The sequence below is a fragment of the Xiphias gladius genome, chromosome 12 (assembly GCF_016859285.1).
Source record: "Xiphias gladius isolate SHS-SW01 ecotype Sanya breed wild chromosome 12, ASM1685928v1, whole genome shotgun sequence".
Taxonomy (NCBI): Eukaryota; Metazoa; Chordata; class Actinopteri; order Istiophoriformes; family Xiphiidae; genus Xiphias; species Xiphias gladius.
In genome coordinates, this window is record NC_053411.1 from 9,516,710 (window position 1) to 9,540,893 (window position 24,184).

General features: G+C 40.4%; 1 protein-coding gene across 6 annotated transcripts in view; it reads left to right on the plus strand.

Annotated features, from left to right (window-relative positions):
* Positions 1–24,184, plus strand: part of LOC120797388 (adhesion G protein-coupled receptor L3-like) — a 212,250-nt gene that overhangs the window by 50,510 nt on the left and 137,556 nt on the right. For all 6 annotated transcript variants that reach the window (XM_040141016.1, XM_040141010.1, XM_040141014.1 and 3 more), the window contains exon 3: positions 5,618–5,841. In XM_040141016.1, coding sequence (XP_039996950.1) covers positions 5,787–5,841 — 55 coding nt within the window. In that variant the 5' untranslated portion in view covers positions 5,618–5,786. The remainder of the gene's footprint in view (positions 1–5,617; positions 5,842–24,184) is intronic.

Genomic DNA, 24,184 nt, shown 5'->3' on the forward strand with positions numbered 1-24,184 from the left:
TTTTATACTCATCCATGAATCCATTTTATCCATCTTTCCCATTTATCTTGCTGAGTTTCCCTTTCTGTCTGTCCTCCCACCCTCTCAGTTCCTGATAGTCCATCCCTCTCTCTTTCCTGTCCTGCCTATTACTGTGCCTCTTTTTCTCTTTCTTCCTTTGTCTGAGATCCATTTGTGCTGCATTAGGCAAGATATGCTGAGAGAGAAAGAGAGAGAGGATACAAAGAAGGAAGATACAGTAGTGTCTGAGCTTTGCATTATAATGGAGAACTATCTCAAGGCAGATTTGCCCTGCCCCTAAACGATGCATCTGTCTGCATTTATTCACCCAACTAAACGTCTTCTCAGGCCTACTGTATGTGATTTTATTTTTCTCCCTCATGGGAATGTAACCCATCCCCATTGTGTGCCTGTGTACAGTATTTTTGTAATGGTAATTTATTTGTTTTGCAGCTAGGTTTTTTTTATTTCTATTGTGTGTACAAATAATTTCCTCTAATGGATTCTGTTTCTATTGTCTTGTGGTTTCGAAGTGTTTTGTGTGTCAGGAGGGGTTGCAGTGCCTTTGTGTGCATGGAGGGGGGGAGGGATGGTCCCATTATTTAAGCCAAGCTATCAGTCACACTCAACAAGCCTATCATATAGAACCATCCAGAGACTCTGCAGGCTAAAGTTAGCGCTATTATCTGCCTGTCACTGGCTAGCTGTGTTCGGGTCCCTTGTGGAAAACCAATTGTATGAGTGAATGCCTTGCTGCTCATGTTGTCAAGCTCCAGGGATGCACAGGGTGCCTTAAAAGAGCACTCTCCATTTACCTTCAGTATTTCACACCTTTCAACTCACATTAGAAAAGCATGATTTTGACTCTTAAGCTGTGTTTCGAATTACAAAATTGACCGTTCAATTTTAAACCATCAGTGAGGTTTGGAAGCCCAACCAGGTGGAAAAAAATAATCTTTAACACTGGAAGGAAAGGATCATCTCGGTTTTAATAATCTCAGCTCATCTCCTAAGATTTCCGAGTGAGTGCTCTTCAGTCAAACTGTATGCAGACAGTGCACTTGATTAATACGCATTTTATATGAGACACTTCATTTGCATGAACACACTTTGTATCTCATAAAAATTACCAGGCCCTCCCTACTGGTGTGATAAGCATCTGGACATGAAACAGTTGAAAATCTGAGACATGGTACTTAACCCGGCAACACGATCCCACTTCATTACATAGTGTTACTTGGGAGGGCTTCAAGCAGGCGTGACTAGTAACATCATACTTAGTATGCCCCCATCAGATAACACTGAGGATCAAGTTTCACTTAGTTGCAGTAGCATTGTGTGGAACGCCTCTGGATTAATGAAAATCATCTTTGGTTTCCTCCGGTCAGGAAGTGACAGATGGAGGAATGCCCTCAGGTCACGATGTGCATCAGTGCGATGGCTATCTCACCGTTCATATTAGCGTTACAGGGATGAGAGCGCTGCATGTGAAGAAATTCGCATCCATCAATAAAAAGATTTAAAATGAATGTGTAGGCACTGCTGCCCTCAAAGTAAAGTTATATGTCCAGATGCATACAAGCTTGGAATGAAACCCTTTATATGACAATTATATTAGTAGAGCCGAGAGAATTAGTCTATACATTGATGAATTGATTGACAGAAAGATAATAACTATTTTGATTAAAAATATTGAACATTCCCTGGTTCCAGCTTCTTTATTGTCAGGTTAACAGATATTATTGGGCAATATAAATAAATATATTGCGAGGCGATAGAAATCTGCCACCCCCTTTTTTGGTTTATTTATATCTTTAAAATCTGTGTGAGCGATGTACGAGGATCCTTCCTGGCACTATTGGATTCAGAGGATTTTTCCATCAGTGTGTCAAAAGACCTTCATTTGTCAGGTATTTAATTCACTGGTTTAAGCAAAAACATACATTTATATTTGGTTATTTTATTTCCAAATGTTTTTTGTCAGTTGAATTTCCAGAAAATGTTTGATATAAGATGACATACTGTGTATCATAGTGAAGTATTTTATCCATATGATCCACCCCCAGCAGCTGTACCCAATCTGTACCACTATGATCCATTGTCTTTTAAATTATAATACACAAACACACGATATTCTGCCAACAGAAAAAAACATTCAGGTTCATGCATTATTTGTGACACCTCAATGAAAACAGTCAAAAAGTACAAAAAACTATTACTCAAACAATCACAGGATTTCTTATGACTCCTCGTTCTTCTAAAATATTTCAATATCTTTTCAGAATGGATTTTGCATGTTCTTTTCCAATAAGAACAGGGTTCAGTAATGGTTTTTAGAAATCGCAAGGGAAGGACAGTGAATCCCATGTAAACAGTTGTGTATTTAAATATGAAAAGCATATGTAAAGAGCATGTAAAACAATTGGCATACTTTATTTTACTTCTGGCAAGTTCTCTTAGCATAAATAAGCAAAGCAAAACATCTTCTTTTTATAGCTTTTGATACCGAAATCTTGTATAAACTGTGAGCATTTGCAACACCTTTTTACGAAAACCTGTATAATGTAAGAAAAATCCTATGTATTTTCTTGGCATTTTTAGTGTGAATTACCCAAAGGCCCCTTGAATACAGCCTTAATTTTGGATCCAGCTTAAATCAAGCTAATAAGTTCCATTTCCCCTAACGCTCTTTTGCCTCCCATTTGACTTTTTCTCCAAGCCATGTGATTGGTTCTAGACAGCACATTTCCCATCCATCTTACTGTCTATATCACTGGGCTCCGTTTTACTTTAACTAAATAGAAAAGTGAATTAATTAAAACTGTCAGGTTTCATCTGGGCCCCATTGGCCCATGCACGATTACTAAAATAACAAAAACAACAACATGACTGAGTAGAAAAAGTTGTTCTGCAGGAAACGGCGAGGCAGTAATGAAGAAGTCTCCTTGATGTGGCTGAGAACAGACGCTGCCGTCACTGCTAGGCCCGCTAAATGTTGGCCGGCTTATCTAAGGGAGTTATCCTAAATCCCACTCAGAACAAGTACCCTTGAAACGTCAGCACCATAATGTATCATAAGGCTCCTTCTGGAATACAAGACGAGTTGGCAATGCCTACCGCTCTGTCTTTTTTTTCCCTTTTTTTTTTCCATTGAACTAGGTCCAAGCCCCTCTCATAAATATGTATTTTATGATGTGTTCTTTTTGTGGTTGATAGCTGTTCCTGTACCTAAGCCCACACATTTTTTTGAGAGCAAATTAACAACTGTGATAGTGAAGTGTTTTTCATTTTATGTGATAATTTCTAAGTAACACCTGTACAAGTAGTTGCTGCTTTATCTGTTGTGCTGTGAGATACGCTGCATAGACACACACACACACACACACACACACACACACACACACACACACACACACACATACAGTACATGCATATACATCCATGCTAGAAATTCTCATTGTCTTCCGCTATCGAAACAGCCTCTATCAGCTACTGTTTGGGTGAAAACTCACCAATGAAGCCATATACCAACAATCATACTATGGAAATCAGTGGTAGCTTGTCTTGTCTGTATTATATTTTCAATGTGTTGTTATGCCTGTGCTTACTTTTCAGTTTGTAGCCATGCTTCCAGTTTAGAAATTGTCCTACAGTATAAACTTCAGGTCCAATTTACCGCTTGGACAGTGTATGTGAATGTGATTATTTTAGGAATAATGTATTTTTTTTTTTTGTCACGGGAGTCACAGAATCTGATTTGATGTCATATTTCATGTAGCTCTCCTGCAGCTGTCGGAGCGTTTTATTAAAAGCCCTATTTACTCACACGGATATGTCTTTGATCAAATGTGCTCTTTCACATTGCTATTTTAATGTTTTAAAAGTCCTGCCACATTATATACATGTACACAAGGAAGACAGTCAACGATACAGGAGATGCGGTTCAGATGAGGTGCCCAAGCTCCAGTGTTGTTCAGTCATGGACTTATGAGCTGATGAGGACACTGACTTTTAACCTCTTAATACTGGAATGTTTATGCAGAGACGGATAGTCTTGCTGCTCTAGTCTTGCTAAACCCATTAATATCTGCTCAAAAAATCTGATTACTCTAATCTATGATTTTTGGATTGGGAGTAAGAGCTAGATTATGAGATGGGAAATGTCACTGCTCTCAAAGCATACACTGACATTCACGCCATACAGAGGTGGATGGATGTGGGAACTCAGAAAAAAAAATCATAAAGATGTTTTTAAATTGTGTTGTTGGTATTACTTGAGATTTTGATGTCAGTCAGCTTCCCAAATGCCTTGTCCTTTGGTGCGGTGCTCACGTTCTGACCTTTTGTAACCAGTGTCTCTAGCACCCCACAATGGAATTAACTCCCTGCAATATTAGATGCAGTACGGAATGCCTAATGCCAGGATAATGCTTGTGTAGAGGATGGCAGCATTGTGTACTCGTTGGTTTGCATCATTTAGCAGAGATTATATGTCTGCAGCAGATCATGGCCGATAATGGATAATAGAAGGGTTCGGATGGCCTAATCATTAAAGCTGACTAAACCTTAATATCATGATATGGATTTGTGAGGATAATCTGGAGAATCTCATCCGAATGTAGATCATGAAATCTTTTACCCTTCTCTAACAGTGTTTTGTTCTCTATATTAATATTTCACTTATGGGATGCGGAGTTTCAAGTTTTCACGCACCATTTTTTGGTTATCAACACATCTTAAGTGTTAATTTCACACCAGTCACAAGCCCAACACCATGTAAATCACATTTGATGTTATTTTATGTTAACTAGCAATAGCTTAGCGATGACTTCATTTAGTGTCAGGAGTTCACCGATGACGGCACTCTCATGAGCTGAGAGGAGTACGGGGACAGCTCTGGCTCATTCTTCTCATCCTAGTGTATCTGGTTAGCCATTTTGTTGACTGGAATCTGGGGACAGAAGCCTGCAAGCAAAGGAGTCTTTTGCTTAGGCAGTGCAAATACATTAACAGGTGTAAAAACTCAAACTGTGAAGTTATGGCACATGCCCACAGGAAAGGGAAAGCACTGCCGCGTTTCTTATGTCAATTGCCATCAGGCCTTCCAAGAATACAAGGTGTGGAGCACATATGTGCCTGCAACGACATACACTACATATACTCCATACACACACATAGTAGTCCACCGAAGCCCGAAGCACTGTGTGCTTCATTGCTCACTTCTTGTCTCTCTGTGGGAGTAATTTGTTGGTAAGGTGGGAGAGTTAACACTCCAATGAGCAAACAACAACAGAATATCCAAAAATACATTTTGTGGTTTGCACAGTCTCGGTATTTGGTTAATCTCACCCAGTATGAGTTCAGCTGACTGGAGATTGAACAACTCACACCGTGTCACTTGTTGACAACTTGAAGCCCACAATGCCATAAGGACTGTGCATAAGGATGATAAAACCACGGTGCATCCATCTGTTGTGTTTCTTACTGGGAAAGACGCACTATTATTGCTGCTTTGAAAGAATGAATCACCGAGAAGAAGTTTTCCGAGATCCTAAGCCTCATTCCCTCACAGTCGTCTGTTAAGCTAACATGTATGTTTCTTATTTTTTTATGACAGATTTTGGACGGCATCTGACACCAGTCGACAGAACTTGTGGTCTTGTGGGAAGAGTGAGTGGAGGGAGCCCTGCCATAAAGGAAGCACCCGATTCGGGCATTTGCCACTAAAAGACTGAGCACTGAACTCAACTGGGAACTTCAGCAGGGGGCGGTAAGAGGAGGAGGCCATGTGGACCGCACGCCTGCTAGTCCTCGCCAGCCTCTTCGCACCAGCCGCTCTGGGTGAGTGTGGCTCATCAGAGCAAGCGTATTGTGTCGGTGCTTGTGTCTATGTGGCTGTGCAGATTCGGGCACAAAACATCCCCCTTGATTTTGCGACTGGCATGGTTTGAAGCCGTATCGGAATTTCATCTGAATTTCATTCTACCAGCCAACTGTGATTAAAGCCTCTGACTATATATCTGTCTCGTTTTCACCATCCTATCAACCTCTGCTCGGTAATTAGCAGTTTTTGTGTCCTTTAACTCCCTGAAACTTTTTCTACACTTTTCTTCTTTGCTTTCTCAGTGTGGTTCTTTCTCTGATTTAACATCTATTTTTAGATCTGCCCCTCTTTCTCCTGGCTCCGTCTCTTGATCTCCTGGCAATGGGAAATGAACTGAAATTACTTTCAAAGAATCATTAACACTGCTTTGACTTTTTGGTGTATGTTTAGGATAGTGAGAACTGCTGGAGGAGAAAAAAAACGTGTTTTATCATTTCACGCTTTAGGATCTTAAGATTAATTTGCAAGGTCTTTCTTTTCCAGCGTCTCAGTAAACGGAAACCGTTGTAGTTTTGCGGTGCTTCCCTTTGGCCTTCTGTGAATTGTTTCAGAAGCAAACTAAATGAAGTTATTTAAATATAGATTAAAAGAAGTCAATGGTGGTGGTCGGGTGGTTTGTGGGTGTGTGGAAGTGTGTGTGTGTGTGTGTGGGTATTGGGGTAGTTGGTCACAATCAGCTAGAGCTTAGATGTAAGGAGTATCGGGAGTGGGGTAATGACCCATAAAAATGTTAGCTTGATATGGCAAAAACCATTAATGGGGGATTTGAAACTAATTGAATTGTTTTTGTACTGTGATATCTACGGAAGGCAGTGGTGGCTGGCTTCAACATCCGGCGCTAATAAAAAGCACCCTTCTCCGGCATCGTTAGTTTTGCTTTATTTCTCAATAGAAATAGGTCAGGAAACAGCTATAGGTCGTGCATCTATCTTTATAGAGCTCTATTGACAAGGGGCTGAGGCATTATGAGGCAATCCAATTTAACCTTAGTCGCTGCTGAGAAAAAGACCTTGATGTCTGTAGGTTGAATATTTAAAGTCTAACTGATATTTAAATTCTTTTTTATGTCAGTATCGTTGGTGCTGTGTACTTATTTGGTCAAAATTTTAATTTCCAAAAGGAAGAAATCAAAACTGTATTTTTCTGCACTAATAGTTCTGATTGACAATGGGGTTACTGGTAATTTGATTGGTTCGATATTTGTGTGGGCAGGCAATAAACATAGTTTGTATATGTAAATACACACATTAAATTCGGTGGTCTGCCGTCAGCACAAGCAAAGCAAGCAGTACTTGACCAGTTAAAGCTAAAAATAGACATCAATTAGAGCGATACCGAAGTGGAAGCGACTTTTTCTCCTTACATCTCAGAACAGCGTTCTGTCCCAGGAAGGCTCTGATATTGCCTGTTTGCTTTCATCTTGTACTTTACTACCTACTCTTGTGGCCACAGTAGGCTATTGTCTCTGGACGCTAGGTTGAGCAACAGCCGTTGCATCTATCATGACACGCCATTTTTGTGGGTGTGGCCGTGTCCCTCGTCCCGCTGGGGCTTGTCAAGCAGAGAGGGGATTGCATTTTTTGGATGATTGAGCCTGCTTATTGCGGATAAACCTGGGTTCTTTGATAAGTGACTAGCTATAGGTTAGCTACGGACAAGTGTGCTTGTCAAGCCGCCCTTGACTCAGCTTCCACCGTTCTGAGATCAGTTATGAAAATCTACCATTATTATACACACACACACACACACATGCGTGTGGAAACTGCTGTGCTTAAGAAAATTACTTCAATAGTCTTTTCTTCCTGAGCATTAAGGGGTAGCAGTAGCGAGTAAACGAGCAAATTACAGCGTGATTTATCATCTCAAATTGAAGTTGTCAACATGTGGGACATCTTTCCCTTTCTGTTATTCAGGGTGAGGTGTTCTCCGTGCAAGATCTGCCATAAGTTTGAGAAGTTTGAGACAGCATATTGTTATACAAGACGCGTAGCTCCTTTAAGGGATAGGTCAGTGTGGGGCTTGTGTGTGCAGCGACAGGGGAAGAGAGAGAGCGGGCGTGTGACGGGGAGGCTGGTGACCGGAGCACAGAGTTAGAAGTTAGCAGTATAGTGAACATAGCAGTGAAATATATGTGCAGCCTAGGCTGTTTGCCAGTAAAGCAAGCCAGACTATCTAAATTCCACTCAGGAAAAAAAAACAACAACTATATCAATAGCTAAACAGGGCTAAGAAGTGCTCTAATGTAAATCCACTGCTACCCCAACTGCTGTCAACTTTAAACATCGAAAAAGCATATTAAAAAATAATAATAAATACATAATAAATCTCCATTTTTATTCCAGTTTTGCTTCTTGTAGTCTCAAATTCTTTTGAAAGATTCCGTTCAATACTGTTTGAACTTTCTATCACATCCTAGTACAGTATATTCAGGGAAACAATAACACACATCTGCATCTCCTTTTATCACTTTCAACATCAATTTCAAGGCACATGTACAAGCACATAAACCCATAAACTGTTAGCGGTGACACAACGACAAGCATATCCATGCACCCAATAGCCTCAGTGCTATCGTTCCTTATTGTTTTAACCTCTTGACCTTGTATTTGATTAGCATTCACTCTAAAGTGCTGTCTACAACAGATGTGTCAATCGGGCAGCATGTAATCATCTCTCGACCTACCCATGTGAATCTTTTGTGTGTTTGCTGCATTTTAGCCCTAACGTTCAGACATTATTCTTGCTTTAAGAAGTGTACACGGTCTTCTAACTAGAAATCTATTAACCACAAGCACCGTCGGAACAAAAAGCATGTAAGCATGGCCTGGGATTAGAGAGATGCATATAGATGCTCCGTTGGATGGACAGACACTAACTGTAGGACAACCAGCCTAGGCCGGTTAGGAAATGTCGTTGGGTGGATGGATGTGAAGTGGTTCAAATGCTGCTAAAACATTTCCAGTGTAAAGACCCTCTGACAGTCAGTTTATTCAAAGGAAGCAAGCTGTGTTTTTGCATGTTTTAGCCCATTTGCCACAAATGTAATATTCACATTAGTGCTGTATTTTTTTTTTTTCCAGACATGTCATAGTTGTCTGGATTGGTGACTGCATTTTCCTACCCACCTTCCAGGCTGTCATTGATTTAAGTTTATGTCAGTATGGAATGAAGAGGTAGGAAAAAAAAAAAGAAATTCACAAATCTTCAAAGCTGTTTGAACCATTTGGAAAATGGTCATCAGCAGTGCATGTATGATTTGTCATAAATGGGCTGAAACATGCAAAAGCACCTGCACGGTCCTTTAAATCAGGCATTCTGCTTTGTCACTCCTACCCCAATAATCAATCACTCATTGATCCCAAACGATTAGGTGACATCAAACTGACAAACCATCTAGTCGCTATGGTGAGGTTGGTTATGTGATTGACATCGCGAGTAAATAAATTGGCAGTTTTATGAAAAGCAATAATTTAACACCTAACCCAACCCTAATGCTATAAACAGACACGGTCAGATGTTGCCAGTGAATTGTTCTGCAGCTGGAGAAGCTTTACTGGAAATTTTCACCACAATGTCATTGTGCATGTTCTTCCCTCAGAGTGTTAGAAATGTGTACTCCAGGGGATGCTGGCCTATTTTGGGATCTGTAGTCCCGTTTGTCTATATACAGTCAGGCACAGGTATGCACACATATGCACACACATGCACGGATGAAATGAGGCGAACACGGGGACTAGCACTGTTTCTGTTGACACAAGTGCCAAGTTTCACATGTAATAATCAGAAAATACGTGCGGAAAAATGCACACAAATGCGCATACCGTGTTAGCTAAGAGTCTGCAATTGAAGCTGCACGTCGTCCTGCCCTTTCTTGTCTATATTTGTATATCAACACGTACCCAGCTGACTGACACTTCACACTTGTCTGAACAAAATGAGGAATATATCTGGAGAAGCATCACACCAGCAAGATTAAAAAAACCCAAAACAAGTCAACGATAGAATTAAGGAGCGATGGGAATGTGTGGCTGTATGTGGGTTGAGTTATGTGTCTTTTGTTTGTGTGCGTGCTTGTGTATGGGCTTGCATGTGACTTTTTTCTGAGTTTTGTGTGTGCATGTGTGTCTGTGCGTGTGTACGTGTAAGCGCAGCTAAAAAGTCTTGCGAGATTAATAATAAATTCCATCACAGATACTGCCACTGGGTCGAAAAATAAGTAAAACGCATCCTTGTCATTGTTTTGGTAACGGTGAGTAACAATGGAAAAGCAATGCCCCAAACACTCTGGCCATGCCTGAGCAGTACATTAATCATGCGTCTCTGTGCATGTAAAATGCTCCAGGAAGGATTTTATATTCAGTCCACTTAATACCACCCCATGGAATCCGAGACATAGCTGCTATAATGGATGATGGCTTGTGGACCAATCCGAGAGACGAAGGTGTGAAGTCTGAGGCATATTTTTCATGGTCAGATACTAGTACATACATCAAGCCTGGAAGCAGATATTGTCCTGCCAGTGGGGTAGGTATGTAATGAGGGATGGAGGAGATAGTGAGGCAGATGTGTGCCAGATGCATCTGTTCAGCATATGTGTGTGTTCGTAGGTTTTGGTAGCTCTCGGAACAATGTCAGGTAAATGGCAATTCTGCAAAAGGGGCTAAGAAAGACAGGGTGGAAAAAAAAAAAAAAGGACAGAAATCATCCACGTTGCTTTGCCTTTCCCTTTCTCCAGTTCATATAACCTTTTACTCTTGCACAGCTTACACAAAGTTGAATCCAAGCCAAGATGCACCTTACAAACACCCTCTGTTGCTCACATTGAGGTATGCGCATCAATATGCTGTATCATACCAAGGTGAGCTGTTTCATACCAAACAAGAACATTAAACTCTAACGTCAGTCCCATAGCCGATCCACTTAATTAATCTCCTTGTGCCAGGGCACCGACATCATCCGCCAAGGCATCCCTGGATTTGCCTAATTTGCTTAATTAATTAAAGAAATGATTTATTTGAGCTCATATTTCAAAGCGGGAGAAAGTTGTTTGTAGAGCCTACTGAGGCATGTACTGTTTTGTTGTGACTGTGAAATGCCTCTTGAAGCATAGAAAATAAGCTTTGGAGTAGGTGGATGTCAGTGATTCATTTTCAGCAGCATAATGTACAGATGGATAGATTACGTCAGTGAAGAGTGAATTCTACATGCATATAAATGTGGACATTACATGAGGGATGTAACTTTCGACGATGGCTTTTTTTTTTATTAAGGTGAAGTAAAGGGATGATTACAGTTGCATTGTTTCACTCTGGTGAAAGTAAACAGAAAGATAGTTTAATGGCTGTAGACTTTTTAAAGTCAAAGAGAAAAAAACAGGCCTTATATATTCTGAGGTGTAATATGAGTGGGTGGTGTAAGGGTTAAAGTTACAGAGGTGGGCCAAAAAAAAGTGGGAAAACTTTGTGCAGTGCTATGCATTGTGCACCGACCTCAACTACCATCTGATTTCCAACCAAAAGCTAATGGTGAGAAGCAGTTGAGCAACGAACTTAGTCCCAAATCGGTCAAATAAAGGTAACTAGTGTTTAGGTGTCAGGCTCGACTCAAATTTTAAGCACAGTCACATAGCAAACCTAGTTAGTGATTACCACAACAGTAATTTGTACAAGATCTTCTGCCAATCCATCCACTATTTGTTGAGATATTTCAGTCATGTGGTCCAAAGTGGTGGACCAACTGACATTGCTATCTCTCAAGCGGCTAGCAAGGCTTGAAAGTCTTATTTCCAGCCGCACAGTATGCCTCATTCACACCGGATGAGGCATGTGCATATGATTTTGGGGTTTGAAAATGTATACAACATCCCTCAAACTGGAGCTTGAAATGTGGAATGTCTTGGGCAAGGCCACAAAAGTACTAAACAGGCACGGGCAGGAAAACATCAGCTCATGCCTGCTGAAATTAGTACGTCCCCGGGGCATGGTCACTGCACTTCATCTGTGTTGACATGAAATTGTAGCACCATATGTGAGGATAAACGCAAGTCAGTTTAGTCTGAAGTGTAGGGGCGATAAGACAAGAGAGATACGTTTTTAAAAATGAATGAAGAAGTGGTACTTTTGAGCACTGGAGGAGAGTTCCGACTTCCAATCCACAGATATGAATCTAATGATGGAGCAATAAGTTGCTCTATCATTAGGTATAGTTTTAGTTATTTTGTCACTTGAATTCCACATAAAAGTTCGATCGCTTTGAAAACCGTTTTGATGATATTCTTAAAAATGCCTCGGGTTTGATGCTTTAGCCTTTTTTTTTTATTTTCTTAGGGATGGATTATGCCTTTCCCACAAGCCACAATAGGCTTCCTGAAAATAGATAATAGTGTTGCAGTTATGGAAAAAAATTACTTCATTTTTATAACCTACCCTTAGGGTAGCCTCCACAGCTGCCATTTGGATGCCAGCTTATTCCATAGCTCCTTTCTGAATGCTAATTTTTTTGTGTTTTGTATAGCAGTTTAAGTAGGTCTGACTTTTTCAGTACATGCCTTATTTGAATAGAATTGTTAGATTTGAAAATAAAGTAAATAAACTGGGTTTAAAATCCAGCTTTCTTTGTATTTAGTTCCACTTCCCACTTCCATGTTATCCCCAGGAACATTTTTTTGTGGCATTTGGCATGGAGCTCAGAAATCCGTTTCTCTTTTTATGGTCTATCGTAATGAGTGAAAAATCAATACCTGCTTGGTATGGGGAATAAAAAAAATGGCCCTTTGCTGCCCGTGGCATCCATAGTGACTACTTGACACTGCCAAATTGCTGTCAGAACTTGAAACCCAAGAGGAATGAATGACAGCAACATTACGAATGGCAGGGTGGGGTTAAATACTTTTGCATGTTTTATAGGTGTCCGTACGGGGACCTGCGTATATCTTCCAAATAAATGAATTAGACTCCCCATCCACTAAAGCCCAGTTGCACAGGCATAATTTGGTAAGCACTGAATGATGCCATTTAAAGCGGACTTGCAGCTGGCCGACTGGTGTTTAATGAGGACAGATATTGACAGCAAGGTCAAGTGGCAGTGGATGTTAGTTTACATTAGGCTGAATAATGTGCGCATGCACGTAGAACTTGTATGTGCTTGTGGAGTCTGGAGTGGAGGCTGGAGAGAGAATTGCTAAGTACCCTGGCAGACCAGCTCACAGGGCAAAAATGGTGGGCGTGCAATACCACAGGGTTTCCGACACTGCATAGCAGCAGGGGTCAGGCAGTAATTTTGGGGTGTGGGCGGAATGTGAGGAGCAGGAAGGTCACACAGAAAAACCACGCAGAGAGACAATGCAGTGACCTATACTTTAGTCAATTTATGAAATTAATTACTCTTTCCTTCTTGAGCCACACCGTGAAATCTATACAAGCAACATATGCTTTTTATCCCTCGCCTATAAAATAAATCCCGTCTACATACGTGTAGCTGTTTGCATAATTGACATATCTGAATTCTGATGACACGGTAAGACTGGGCATATGATTACATGTTGCGGTGTTAGGCACTACAGTGCTGTATATGCAAATCTATCAGCTTTATAATCATGGGTGAGGGTATGATGGTGGTGTGAGTGAAGCATGGTGTAGCTGTCTGTCCCCCCCACCCACATAATGAATTGTTGCTGCAGCTGCACATTACTACAGTAACTGCATCAAGGCCGTGCTGTACGCATTTTGCTAATTATTCAGATTAGATTCTCCGCTTTTAAACAACACATTGCTAATAACATGAATAGATATTTAGATTTTTTTCGTGCGTGTATTTGTGTGCGGGGAGTTGAAGGGCTTTCTATCCATTAGATGTGTGTATATCTTCCTTTTTTTGTGTATCTACATCTACTCAGTCCAAGATTGCAGATAAATTATTAATAATGTAACATTTCATACAATTTTATTCAGCAAAGATTAAGATTTACATTTTTTATTTTTTTAAATAATAAACATGTAACTAAAATAAATAAATGATTTCCATAATTTTTATTTGAATACTGAATCAGATATGCCTCTGAAAATGATTTATTCTGCCATGCAAACAATAGGAAACAGAGGTAATGATACACGGGGTAACTTTTTGGCTAGTCAGTAAGAAGGATGAAGTTTTTAATGGGTAATATTTACCTCAGTTCCAGCAAATCTGAAAGGAATAGCTTTAAATATGGGGATACTCATTTTCTGGCGGAGAGTGAGCTGAGATGATCAATACCACTCTCATATCTGTATGCTAAATATAAAGCTACCACGAGAAGCAGAATCAAAAGCTGGAAACAAGGAGAGACAGTTAGCTCGTGTATTTCCCAGAATGTCAAACTATTCCTTTAAACACCGCTAATGCGTAATGTAAAGGCTGTCAATCTAACTGTATTTATAAAAATATCTAGCTAGCTCTGTCTGTGTCTGTGCCTTTCAAATTAACCAGACTATTGATCAGGTTGTAGGGTTTTGGGGATTGTTTGGTGACATCGAGACATGCAGTTCTTATATCAGTGGAAGCTGTCAGAGAGCCTGTGAATGCCTTCTTCAGCTTATGTAACATGTTGCTTAATGGCCACACAACCGCAAACAGTGAAGTGCTGTTCCAGTTGCCCCAGCTCAGATACACTGGCACTTTCTGTTGATAAAAAAGTAAACATAATGGCACCCTCTCACCAGAGCAAGAAACCAGTCTTGCAAACAAAGACCATATTCTTTTTTTTATTTTTTATTTAATAGTATAAGAGCATCTAAACAACTGACTCTCTGCTTTCACTTGCGCATTGTCAGGAAGCCTTGATTATAGTCCTACATTGTTTGGTGCACATGTTATTGTCGCTGTTGTTGAGTGTTGTGGGAGTGCTGCAGATGAAAATTCAGGTGCCCTCTCTCATAAGACTGAGGACGGATTGATGGGATACCACATTTATTTGACCAACAAGGGGAATATTTGAAAAACAAAAGGAGCAAAAGGATCAGTTAGTCATTGTTTCTTTAGATCTTTCTTTTTCTTACGCAGCACTCAAGCTGTCAGGGCAAATTTTAACATATTCTTACACAAGCAAAGAATACTAAAGATCAGATACTGTTTGCCCCAAAGTGAAGTTAATCATAGATACAGCAGGTCTATTATGAGCAAGACGGCGTGTGACCCTGCTCTCTGTTCCCTCAGCTCTGTCACTGAATAAACCAAGCGTGCACAGTAACTGGTGAGTTCGCCTCAATCAATATGAAGTATTGTGAAGTCTGCATTTGGAACAAAGGGGTGAGGGTGGGGGATGATACTGTGGCACAGATTTGCCCATGAGACCTTGAGGATAAGAAAAATAGGGAGCAAGCGATAGAGAGGTGGTGGTGTGGGGGAGGTGGGGCGATACTGGAGATGGCCTTCAGTATGGCCCAGTGGCCTTGTAGGGGAATTCAATACAGCCATTGACAAAAGAAGGCTTCCATTGTGGAGGAACCAGTCCCCTTTGAGAAGCTGTTCCATTTCCTTATTAATTGTGCTCTCATTAAAATAAAAGGAATGAGAGAGCAGAATGGATAGTGCAAGAGTAATGGTAGCTCTTCAGTGTGGCCTCCTTGTTTGGAAGGATGCCAGGGTCAAGTAGTTTACAGTTCCAGTGCTTTACACAGGATGGAAGGTACTCTGTATTTTGTGTATTTTATGTACCGCATGTACATATACACAGAAACTCCCCCTCTTTATCCTCAGTCTCTCAAGCCCTCCCCCACACAAGAACACAAATCTTCCTTTCTTGCTCCCCATCACATCTTCTGCAGATGTACAGTATCATGGCTCTGGGGGTCACAGCTTGGCCACCACAGCTGTCAGCCATGGGAGGAGCCGTCAGTTTAGACCACGGATCACTGATACCCTGAACTAATATACTCCCTAAAGTAGCCCATGATCCTCTGCTTAAAGAATAATTCTGGTTTATTAAAACTTGGGTCATATTGTTTTTTTGTTGTTTTTTTTAAGGTAGTTTTATTGGTTATGATAACATTGTATCTGCCCAAGTAGCTACTGAAATCTGGGAACATGGCAAAAACTCATGGCAAGAAACCATGAGCAGTCAGACCATCAGATTGTTTTTTTTAAAATTTGTTTCATCCAAGTAAGTTTTTCTTACCTGGCAGTTTGTTTAAAACCAGTATGATCCTTTAACGTCTCGTGGTTCGTGGCCTAATGGGCTTTTTTTTTTTTTTACAGTGCTGCCATATTTTCCGATTTCAACACTGAACTTTGTAGTAGACGGGTATCATAACTGAGATAAATGATGGACAGAACTATGAAAATAGTTCCCAAGTTGCAATAAACGCCAGCCTTTGTGAAGGTCCTGCAATGCCCAAGCAAGCGTAGAGACCGTGTCCGTGTAGGGAGGAGGTCGGGCTGGATAGGTCGACAGAACACAGGAATTAAACACAGGAGATTGCGATTCGTTTTTTGGATTCAAACCAATGGTCAACACTGTTTCTTTTATCCATGACTGTTCCATAACCGTAACCATGCTTTTATTATTGTAACCTTGACAACATAGGTCCTGTACGCCTGCTGCCGGTACACTCCCATGAGTCGTATCAGAGGGTAGGAATAAAAGACCTGTATGGTTGTTTAGGTTAGAGGACTTGTTGACTAGTTGTTAAAGAAAAATATAGAAGCCAGTACATTATAAATATAAATACATTTGAATGTTTGATATGGTCTTGTTAATACTTTCTTATAACCACGTTTTTACTTTATCCTCTGCTGTCTTTGTTTTTCTTGTCAAAATGGATCTGCAGGTTGTTAAAAGTTTTGTTTATGTTTGATAGCTCTCAAGTGGTACGATGTGTATATATGTATAGCTTATGTTCAGCCAAACTGTCTGGTCATCTATTGTATTGTTATCCCCCCTATTCTTGACACGGGCTATTCTCAACTGAGAATGGAGTTACCACAGTGAAGACATCCTTTTTTTGGGAGGTTGGGGTAGAGGGCAGGAGCCATAACTTTCACAGACATCTCCCTCTGCCTGAGACCCTACAAAAGACCAGCTGTGTCAAATGAGAAAAATTGCAGGTGCACATTCCCCAATGGTGCACTCCCTCTTGCCTCCCATTCTTCACACACATTAACACTTGCAAGTACACACACACACACACACACACACACACACACACACACACACACGCACACACACACACCATGCCTCCATGATCACTGCCCCTCATTTGGTGGCGGGAGGAGGAAGGGGGGATTAGAAGGAGATCCTTTTTCACTGTGATAATACGCTCCTTTCTTTGCTACAAGATGAACTGAGGAAAGTGCTGAAACTGGAGAGGCAGAGTGAGCGATGTCATTCCACAGCAGGCAGCAGCATCATCACACAATATGACATGCCAATTTTATAGGCCCACTGCAGATGTGTTTCTCAGCTGCATGTTAGCCCTGTGCATACAATGGTGGGTATTTTGTACTGGGGTCATGGTGAAGATCGAGGGGACCACCATTTCACAGGGAGGTCTGGAGTTAACCGCTAGCGCCCGTTTTTTTGTGTCATAAATGACTCAGATGGGAGTACAAGTACATTAAACACAATTTTCAGCAATCAGTGCAACTTGGAAAACCAGATCTATAACTTGGTGACCTTCATTGCAACATTACTTCCTGTTTACATCACTGAAAGTAATTGTTCTACCATATGACCCTTTAGAATGAAGCAGTGCAACTCCTTATGACACATTGCAAATGTCAGTGAGTAGTTTTACCAAGGAGATTTTCCCTTCTGAGATTGTTTAATTTGAATACTTTTCTTGGCCTGAAAAGGGGAAAGTACTTTACAAGAACAGTAAATTTAGGTAAAAGTCAGAAAAACTGCAATTTTGTCTGCAGACCTAGGTTTTTTTTTTGTTTTTTTTTTTGTTTTAAATTATTATTATTATTTTTTTAATCCTTTTAAATTTTAGGAGTCATAAGATGATTATCTTGATACCCTTTTGTTACCCCAAAAAATATGGCCCACAAATGTAAACAAGTGGGGGAAAAAAATCCATAAAAATCTTTCAAATATTTTAAGTGGACTAAGCTACTTTTTTTTTTCATGCAACATGGACATTCTCCTTTATCAATTCTTATATAGATATTTGTTGTGTGAAAAATGTTTGGACCTCCAGAGAAAAATTCAGAACAATTTTAAATTGTATTTAGAGTCCTAGAGCATGTATGGAGATTCACGTGCCATTTCTGAGATGAACTGGCATGCCTAGTCAACACATGTGAATATGCCTTAAGCCCAAAATAAAGGAGTGAAAACCGAACCTAGTATTCAAAGGATTAGACATCTTGTTGCTGATCTATGAGAAACAAATTGGAACAACTCAGTTGATGACCAGATGACTCTTGTGGTTGCCGGATCACTTAAGATTGCTTGATATACATGTTTTATGGGAACTTGCAATGATTTGCAGCAGTTCAGTCCTAAACAAATACATTGAGGCTTCTCTGTTCCCAGTAAGAGGTTTGCTAAAACAAATTAGTTGTTTTCTGAGGTGCAGGCCTGTCTCAATGTGTGATTGTATCACGCATCACAGCTCTACACCTGAATGTGTGAAACCATGCGTGGCACCTTTTGCCAAAAATGTTTGCATTTCTCCCTAGTTCATGCTTCTTATGCCTGTTGTCGGGTTCTACTGTACATGTTAGTTGCAGCCAGATGATTTGATGCGTCGCGCCACATACGTACGTTACTTAATACATATTCACTGCTCATTATCTCCTCACAGTAACCCCATGTCTGGTACCTGCCATTTTGAATACAGAAGAAAAGACTATCAAAGGAGATCATCATAGCCGTGTTCTCAGATGTAGTGTAGCCACCCAGGCTAATTTCAGCAGTACTGCCTTGATCGCATAAATGCGGAATAAGATTACTTTTAACTTTGTGGTTGGTTTTTTCACATTTTTTTCACAGGCTTTTGTCTCTAACACCTTTTTTTTTTTTTTTTTCTATTTTCTATTTCTTACAACCTTTTTGTCTCACTTCACCCATGTTACTATTTCTTTTTTCTCACAAAACCCATCTTTACAGCAATGTTACTCAAAGATTCCCTTTCTTCCTTTCCTATATTTTTTTTTTGCTTAAACTTCTTGACTGGCAGTATGTCAATGCTAACCATTTAGCTTAGCTTCAAGCTAGCACAATTAGCTCCTTAGCCACTGTGGCTCCTCTGAAGAAGACTCCTCGTCTCTTTTTAGTGGCCATGTACAGTATGGGCCCACCAAAATGGTCTATGATGTGGCGTGTTGCTCCTACTATCTCAGAAGACATGCTGCAGCACCGGGAGAGGATTGACATAAGATTGAATCACTGCTACACCCTGCTAGTGATGTTGTTGCTCTGGGAGGAGGAAGTGAAACAGAGCAAGCAGGGGGTCTGATTTGAAAATTGTCATCCCTTGAACAGTGTCACGTTTTGAACGCGTAGGTGTATGCGCCAGACAGCAACATTCCCTAGGGAGAAACACCCCCATCTAATACATAATGCATGAAACTGGGCGTATGCACACACAAACACACATGTAAGAATGAACAAACCACAAGGGAGGCAACAATAGAAGGGGGTTGCAGTTAAGTAGAGTTACAGTCGGCATTTAATCTGTTGATGCCACCCGGCACATCAGATTGCGCCACCCTTTGGGTTCTTACAGTATATAGGGCAAACCCCCTCCCCCCTTAACTGCTTCCCCACTTCAACCTACTAATATGTGTGTATAGGCATGCGTGAGAACATCAGGAATAGTTGCAATAACACCTAATTAAGAGTGTAGTTCTACATGCGCACTGTATATCTGACTTCGAATAATTATTTTGGCTAGTGCTTGATATTATGAATGTGACTTCAACGGCACAAATCATTTGAGGAACAAGAAACAATGTCTGTTAACCTAAAAACATAACAGATGAATATGAATATCGTATCTTAATTTTGTCGTTAAAATAATTTTTTGTTCTTCATTATGTAAGTAAACATTACAGCACAGAGCTTTAATTGGTATTAATTCAAACTTTTTGCCCCTCAGATATTACACTGCAGCAAAAATTACAGTCGCAGGAGTACAAGAGACAGAATTGTCTTAGGTTTATTTCCGAACACGCTCTGCCGCGGGAAAACAAGTCATTACAACATAATTCACAGAGTTTGGTCCCTGTACAAGGATACTTTTGATAAAATAGAATGCAAACAAGTGCATAGAAAGATGAAGTGTGAGTTTCAGTTTCCTGGTTTTGTCTTCAAATGGCAAGAAATTGAAAAGGCCCATTCTTATAACCCCAAATTCCAAACAAGGCCTTTTTTTTTTTTTAATACAGCCTTCATGACAAACACAAAAGGGAATTGCATCTCAAGATTTCATCAACAACCAACATGCTGCGTTATGTAAATTGTGCTAGCATCTTTCCTCCCTTTCCTGCTTTTTTCAGGTTGAAAAATATCAGCCTCCAACTAATTACAGGCTATTGCATGTACAAGTGATGTGGTGTTGGGTTCGTTTTGCTGTTGTCAGCTGATTGGAATCATTTCAGATAGAGTGCTTTTTTTACTTACCACGTATCAACAGACACAAACATCATAATGTGCCAAAGCAAGAAGTCATTATCATTTTGGTTGTGACAGCTGGAATGTTGCTAACCCGGTGGCCAGTATGTTCATGCTGGGGTTCAGCTCTATTTGCTCTAAATATTGCACTGTTAATACATCTGTTATAAGTAGACCCCCGGGGATCCATTCAGGCAACGATACTGCCTGGTTTCCTATTCGTTGCAAGAGAATGGATTTTTTTAAGTGTTCTTGTCATCAGTTTGTCCTGTATCTCAAGTGAAAGGACCACATAGAGCTTCTTTAATACTGCGGGTTGCTATGGCAATGAATGAAGTGGACTGAAGTGTTCACAAAAATGGTGCTTCCCAAGGATAAGAGCGAGATAAAGAAGCATACTGTATATCAGCTAGTGTATGTGTACGTTGACATCACCTGCCAGACAGTGACGTAGTAAAGTATGTTATATAAAAAAAAAAAAAAGAAAAGCCAACAACAAAGAAAAAAAAAACATTGCCTACATTTTAAGAAAGTTCTTGTTTCTGTTCATTCATGGTAACCATGGCTACAGACAAACCAGTCAACCAGACATCTGTATTATAGGGACTTTTTTTTTTTTTTTTTGTACATTTTACTGGTAATACTTTTGTCGTTCTACCGGAAGCAAAATATTGAATAGAGACATTTTACTTATAATCAACCAAGGCTGATAAAGAAAGTCTGTCCTGAAATTTTGGAATTTCTAAAGATGATCCCTCAGAGGAAGGTTGGTATAATGCGGTATTTAAGAACCTTAAAGTACCTTTGGAAAAAATGTTCCTACATCCTACAAGACGATAAAAGATCTAAAAAAGTATCACATATTTTCTCTCACCAAAATAGCTACCTCAGCATGTTGTAGAAAAATATGTGTGTTTTTTCATATTGACTGCCTGGTTACTTGTGTGTTAGTGTTTTTCTTGTCTTAGTTGTCTCAGTTCACAATGCTAAACTTAGCCTGGCTCTTGCCTCCTGTGTGCTGTTAGGCAATTCCATCTGAGGATATGCAGTAAAAGAATAGGGGGGAAGAGACCTCTTTCCCTCACAAGACAAAAATCAGCCCGTTGTTTCTTTTCTTTGACCTCAATTACTATCAGGGCATGTGTTTCTATAGGGGTATGTTGAGTCATGCCTGGTGCGGGAGTTGTGTGTCCGTGTGTGTGTGTCGGTGTGTATCTCCTGTGTGTATGTGTGAAAGGGATTGTGTTCATTTTAGCCTCAGAGGCACCGTACAGTAGGTGGGGGCCAAGGTGCATTAGTCTTGGCTGAGATGTTCCCTTCAGTGATGCTGGCACATGTGGGTGGGTTAAAGCAAAGAGGGAGAACAAGCGGGAGGAGGGAGAAGGCAATGAAAGGAGAGGAAATGGCAAAATGATGTCAGACATGATGGGAGCTGAACAAAGCCCAGCTTGCTGTCACGAGCCGCTGCCACGGCAGCTGCCAGCTCCACAGACTCACCTCCGGCTTGGACCATCTGACAAAACGTCACTTTGCTGATAGAAAGCAGGACACACGTCTCTGCTCTGTTGCTACTTAGGGAAGGAAAATTGGGAAATGACCAAAAAATTTGGTCAGAGTTAGCACCATAAAAAAGCTGCATTTTTCAAACGATACCAAAGTTCCAATTAAATCTGAGGAATTGTAAAGACAATGCAGATAGTCTCAATAAACATACAAACTGCTTCAACAACACGAAAGGGAATCACAGATTCCTCCTAAACAGGATTGGATTTGACCTACGAAACTAATTTTGTAATTTGCACACCAAAGTGGTTTTTAACAGAAGACCTTGATGGAAGATGCGCCTCCCTTTCCCACTTCCCATTTTTTTCTTTGCCACAGCTATACACTTAATGAATTCCAGTAGTGATTAATTAAATGGAAGTGCTTGCTGGATGGAAAGACACTTCACCTCTGTGTTATGAGTGCGTGAATCAAGCCTTTATGGAGTGATGGCAAGGTACTTGCATTTGATACTTTGTGTGTACGCAAACATGAGGTTACTGTCTACTGGAAGTATATCACAGAGGGAAGTTGCTTTACCCTTCAGATTTCCCTCCATCTAACAACCAATTTATTAACTTTCACAGTTAATAACTTTCACTGTGTCAATACACCGTTACAGAAGGGAGGAAAGGAGCAATACGCCACTACTCTGTAATGACTACTATCTTGTCAGTTTCATCCGGTTGAAGTTGCATGCAGCTTCTCATAAGAAAAACAGATCAAATATTCACCATGTGAGGAGGATGATTGAATAAGGTTCAGCAGCTTATTACAGTTTCACAGTATCTGGTCCTCCCTCTGAGCTAATTTGTTAACACTGAAGTGCTAATTTCCCTCCAGGCATCCTGGGCAGTTTGACTGACAGTTTGAAACTCGAATTCGCATGTTGCTGCTCTGCGAAAAAACACCATCACTCTTTCCCCTCTGCTGGAATTTGCAAGAGCGTGGTGTGTTGCCAATTAATGCATTCAAATGGGTGTCAGTGAATGCAAGTAGAAGCAGAACAAATGGCTCGTTCATTCGCCGAGTTGAATGGGTATCTGGGTCCTGTCACAATGAGTAATGTTAATTGTGCTTAGCAGCAACATTGGTCAGAGTGTCATAAGCCATCAAGTCGATTTGTGAAATTTGTCACGATCATTCCTGGGGTCGGCTCATGAATTCATCATTACAGAGGTGTTATCTGTCATCCACCTGCACATTTCGATAAAAATGCTTATTTAGGCTCATTTTTTTAAAGCTGTGCAACTTTTAAAAAAGTTGTCCGACCACCTCGGCAATGTAACGAAGCACAATTACACCGATTCCAAGTCCCTTCCAATTCTTCTCATGCAGCACCGACGTTGTTTTATTGATGCTGTTCTCTTAAATTCTCGATCTGCAGAGTTCTTTGACAGTTTGGTTTCTGGATAATTTTGCACTCCGTGTAAAAGCCTTTGAGATTTCGCTTGCCTTAGGCCATACGTAAACGTAATTCACTTGGGAGAACAATTTGCCTGAACTGTTTCTCACTTCAAGATAAATAATTCCTCATGCATTATTGAAGACAGTGCACTTTTTTCTACGTTGTAATTCAGAAGATTTCTCCCCCCTTGTTGCAAAGTGACTTATTTAATTTTTTCTTCCCAGAAAATGTCATTTGTTGCAAACTAGGAAGCGGGTGTGACAGGCTCCCATTGGTCTAATCAAATAACAGGATCCAGATTCATGTGCTAATTAATCACTAGCTCTGGGGGCTGTACCCATCCGGCAAATCTCAGTAGTAAAAGAGACATTTGATCTGTTGAATCAGCTCCCTCGCCTTCTCCTCCTCTCTCTTCCATCTATCTTACATTAATTCAGTGAAGTCAGCGTTCATTTGAATGCTGCCCCCGTCTCTCTCTCACACACACACACACACACACACACACACACACACACACACACACACTAACATAAACTTTTAAGTTTGTATCATTTGCTACAGTAACTGAGCCTCTTTTTTAAAGAATAAAATATTGTATCCTCACATATTAATGGCCTTAACATTTTTTTCTCCTTTACTGAGAACATATTTGGCACTTTGCCAGGCTCTGCCTATAATTGCAGAGAGCATTATTATTTATTGGGAAATTATCTGCTGTGTCTGCGATTACGCACTTCAGTCGAAGCCTAAAAAT